Genomic DNA, 5000 nt, shown 5'->3' on the forward strand with positions numbered 1-5000 from the left:
TCTCTCTCTCTCTCTCTCGCTCCCTCTCTCCAATCATGACTGCCAAAGCCTCTGGCCTCGAGCCATTATGGAAAAAAAGACAAAGAAACCTGTTAAATACATGAAAAATACAATGTTAAAATAATAAAGTAAAGAAAAAACATGCATCACGGTGAAAATGAAGTTCACTACTGTGTGTGTGTGTGTGTGTGTGTGTGTGTGTGTGTGTGTGTGTGTGTGTGTGTGTGTGTGTGTGTGTGTGTGTGTGTGTGTGTGTGTGTGTGTGTGTGTGTGTGTGTGTGTGTGTGTCTGCATTCCGGTACTTAGTATGTACTGTATATGTGCGCTTGTATAACCAGGCTGATGCAGAAGTTGGTGTGTGTGTGTGTGTGTGTGTGTGTGTGTGTGTGTGTGTGTGTGTGTGTGTGTGTGTGTGTGTGTGTGTGTGTGTGTGTGTGTGTGTGTGTGTGTGTGTGTGTGTGTGTGTGTGTGTGTGTGTGTGTGTGTGTGTGTGTGTGTGTGTGTGTGTGTGTGTGTGTGTGTGTAAGTGTGTGTGTCTGCGTAAGTGTGTGTATTTGTCCCTGAGCATAAGCCTGAAGTGGGATCCACTACTTAGTTGATGAAGTGAGTGCCAGGTGAACAATGGCAGACTGAGATGCACTACTCTACACTGTGTGTGTGTGTGTGTGTGTGTGTGTGTGTGTGTGTGTGTGTGTGTGTGTGTGTGTGTGTGTGTGTGTGTGTGTGTGTGTGTGTGTGTGTGTGTGTGTGTGTGTGTGTGTGTGTGTGTGCGCGCATGCATGTGTCTGCATAAGTGTGTGCATAAGTGTGTGTGTGTGCACATCTGCATTAGTGTGTGTGTGTGTGTGTGTGTGCGTAAGTGTGTGCACGTCTGCATTAGTGTGTGTGTGTGTGTGTGTCTGTGTGCGTGTGTGTGTGCGTCAGAAAGGGAGAGTGTAGGAGGAAGAGATGGGAGGGAGAGATAGTGGCCCTGCTGGCGCCGCGCACCTCGGAAAAACACCAGCAGCCTCTGAGAGCTTTGTTCTGTCTACCCCGGACACACACACACACACACACACACACACACACACACACACACACACACACACACACACACACACACACACACACACACACACACACACAGACACACACACACACACACACACAGACACACACACACAGACACAGACACACACACACACACTGCATTAGCGGAACAGACTGGAGGAGAGTGGAGCGTGTCCGTCGCCTGCTAAAGACAATACCTTATGCTTTTATCACAAAAACACACAGACACTCACACATGCACTCCCACACGTACACACACAAACAGCGTACTTATCATTCACAATGTGGTGGAAGAGAGGAGAGGACAGGAGAGGAGAGGAGAGGAGAGGAGAGGAGAGGAGAGGAGAGAATGAGAGTGGGAGAGGAGGGGAGAGAATAGGAGGACAGAAAAGAGTAGAGGAGGAAAGAGAAGAAGAGGAGACATGGTAAAAGAAAAGAAAATGAGAAAACATGAAAAAGTGAGAAAAAAAAGTCCACACACCCAGCATAAAAGAAAAAAAGAAAACGCAACAGAAGAAAGAAGTTGAAAGGGGAGATCAGGCGACAAGAATAGAGAGAGGAAAAGAAGAAAAGAAGAGTCGCTTAAAGAAGAAAAAAGAAGAAGTGCAGAGAGAAGTGAAGTGAAATGAGATAGGAAAAAGGATGTTACTCACTTGACTGGTCGAACACCTTACAGGGGCAAAGCATCTGTCTCAGCACGCTACACTGCACACACGCACACACGTGCACAGAGCCATCTGTGGGATCACACACACACACACACACACACACACACACACACACACACGCACACACACACGCACACACACACACGTGCACAGAGCCATCTGTGGGATCACACACACACACAAACACACACATACACACACACACACACACATATGTCGCACACACACAGAATATGTGCACCGGTCCATGTGTTTGATCTTTCTCTTTCTCTCTTACATACAACACACGCGGAGGTACACACACACACAGACACAGACATACTACACACACACACTGTCCCTGTGTACAGGTCCATGTGTGTGATCAGTCATGTACACACACTTCATTAACTCCCCCTTACTGCCCCCACCCCAAACACATAACCCTCCACCACCACCCCTCCAACCCCACTCCACCTTGAGCCCCGAGGGTGTCACTCACTGGCCAATTTAACCTCCAGTCACCGTCACCATCACACACACTCACACACACACACGCATGTACGCACGCACACTCTACATTCCATTCGACCCTCTCCGTGTACGAAACAGAAGCAGGGAAAAAAGAAGTGAGAAAGAAAAGAGCCAAAAGGTGTCGGGAGGTTTTGGACATCGAGATAATCAGTAGAGAAGTTCAAACAGAGACGGTTTAAATGAGATTAGAATAGAGAATCTTTGGTTCAAATACAATGCGCTATGTAATATTTTTTAGCAGTTTCCTACCAGAATTCATGCTGCCCATTCCCAAATGTTACCTTTTTACCACCCCCATCAAATTCTATGTATTCATTTTGACTGGGAAAATTGCACTTTTCATACATGAAAAGGTGGCGCTTCTCCATGTCCGAAATTTTTAATTTCCAGAAATAGGCATTTTTAGCTGTAAATCTTACTGTGCTTTGATCATATGAGTAAACATTAGCTCAGTAAATAGAGTTCAGTAAATGAAAAGATCAATTTTGACAATAGACAGCACAGTTTCAATGAGTGGCATAGTTGCAATATGTAGGCCTACCTTTTCTGGCCACAATCATCTACTGAACTGTAGTGTGTGTGTGTGTGTGTGTGTGTGTGTGTGTGTGTGTGTGTGTGTGTGTGTGTGTGTGTGTGTGTGCCATTAGTTCCGGTGTTGGGCAGATGGGCATGTTCATTGTGGTTGTGTGTGTGTGTGAAGGTGTACGTGTGTGTGTGTGAAGGTGTACGTGTGTGTGTGCATGCGTGCGTGCGTGTGTGTGTGTGCGCGCGCGCGAGTGTGTGTGAGTGTGTGTGTGCGTGTGTGTGTATGTGCCATCTTGCTATCGTCACCTGTGTGATTTGGCTGCTGGGAGCAGACAGCTGGCTGCAGCTGAACTCAAGCTGTAATTGTGTGTGTGTGTGTGTGTGTGTCTGTGTGCGAGTGTGTGTTTGTACATGTGTGCATGTACGGGTATGTGTGTTGTGCATGCCTGTGTGTGTTGCATGTGCATTAGCACAAGCTGTAATTGTGAGCTGTGTAATTGTGTGTGTTTGTGTGTGTGTGCACGCACGTGCACGCGTGCGTAGTACAGGCTGCAATTGTGAGCAGGCAAACATGTCACTCAACCACACTAGATCCAGCCCTCAACACTAACACGGATCCGGGCCACAACAATACCGGATCCGGGCCCAAGTCCACCATCGTCAGCGAAAGACCTGTGACACTATAATATACAATTATTAATGTAATAAATTATTCAGACCTTTGACCTGTGACACTATATTATACTGCCCTACAAAGGCATTGCCAAATAACCACACCGACATTGCAACTGAAAAAAGGGCCTTCAAATTCTTGGTATTGGGCTGGATATTGTAGTTACTGCAAATTTGACAGAGTAATATCGCTCAAACGGGACAGTTGGACCATAATGCTTTGTTACAAGTTAAAGGAGGTGTAATGAAGACCATTTACAGTCTACACTCAATGTTGACTAAATGTGTAGTTACTGCACTTTGCCTTTGTACGACGGCATACAATTATTAACGCATCTAATCATTACAATTATCCCTTCTCTTGTTTTGTGTTCCCTCTCTCCTTCTCCTGTTCTCCTCTGTCGGATGGCTACTCTCCTGTCTGCTCCATTTCCCCCTCTCTTCCCCTGTCCTCCCTTTGGCCTGCTCCACTTTCCTTTCTCTTGTCCACGTTCCTCCTCTCCCTCTCTTTTCGTCTCACTTCATCCCTCCTTTCTTTTCTCTTTCTCCCTCCTCCTTGCTCCCCTCTTTCTCTCCCACCCTCTTTTTACATCTCTCTCTCTCTCTCTCTGTTATAGAGGTGGTGTCAGGATGCTGATGCTGGATGGGATGCCGATATTACGCTCCGCAGTCGAGCGGGTCGAGTCTCCGCGGCGGGTGAGTCCAAACACACACACACGTACACACACGTACACACACAAGTACGTACGCACACATGCAGGCACGCACGAACGCACGCGTGCGCACACACACACACACACACACGCATGTACAGACACAGACACAGACACACAGCTCTTCCTTTACTTTACTCCTATTCTATCCTACAAAGCCCAGACTTAGTTGCTGTAAGCCCCTCATCAGTCCAAACACATGTGCACACACACACACACTTAGGAAAAGCAGAGAGCTTATGCAAGCCACCACCAGTGTATGCCTTGTGATTACCATAGTGTTGAAAGACTGGCCATAACGCCTAACACAAACACAGTCAGTGGTAAACTCACACACACAGTTAATGCACTTTGCCTTTGTAATTTAGGGAGAGCAGAATTCCTATGCAAACATCATGTGCCTATAGTGACTAGAGTTAAAGGGATATGCCACTATTTTTGGGCTTAATACAGTTAAAATCGTTGGCTGGGGTTTATAAAGGTGGTAAAGTGTCTTATTTTTCATGTTAAGCGTTGTTTTGCTTTAAGACAAGTTAAAAGAGGGAATATGTCGCTAAGCTAGTGAAAGTCAATGGATCCGTGTAGCATTGTAGCATGCTACATGGATCCATTGACTTTCACTAGCTTAGCGACCTGCTCCCTCTTTTAACTGGTCTTAAAGCAAGGCAACGGCCTACATGAAAAATAAGACACTTTACCACCTTTATAAACCCCAGCCAACGATTTTAACTGTATTAAGTCCCAAAATAGTGGCAGTGAATCACGATGCACCTTCTCAGGTCAACACACTTACACATCCAAACACACAGTTACGGCACTCTGGCCAGTGTGTATTTAGGGAAAAGAGAGTGCTTATGCA

The 5000-nt window shown here is 46.2% G+C and overlaps 1 protein-coding gene across 1 annotated transcript in view; it reads left to right on the forward strand.

Moving 5' to 3' along the window:
• klf12a (Kruppel like factor 12a) overlaps positions 1-5000 on the forward strand; it is a 56998-nt gene that overhangs the window by 21402 nt on the left and 30596 nt on the right. The window contains exon 2 of the mRNA XM_063211568.1: positions 4046-4124. Within this exon, the coding sequence (XP_063067638.1) occupies positions 4059-4124 (66 nt within the window). The 5' untranslated portion in view covers positions 4046-4058. The remainder of the gene's footprint in view (positions 1-4045; positions 4125-5000) is intronic.

The sequence above is a fragment of the Engraulis encrasicolus genome, chromosome 12, assembly GCF_034702125.1.
Source record: "Engraulis encrasicolus isolate BLACKSEA-1 chromosome 12, IST_EnEncr_1.0, whole genome shotgun sequence".
In the NCBI taxonomy this organism is placed as follows: domain Eukaryota; kingdom Metazoa; phylum Chordata; class Actinopteri; order Clupeiformes; family Engraulidae; genus Engraulis; species Engraulis encrasicolus.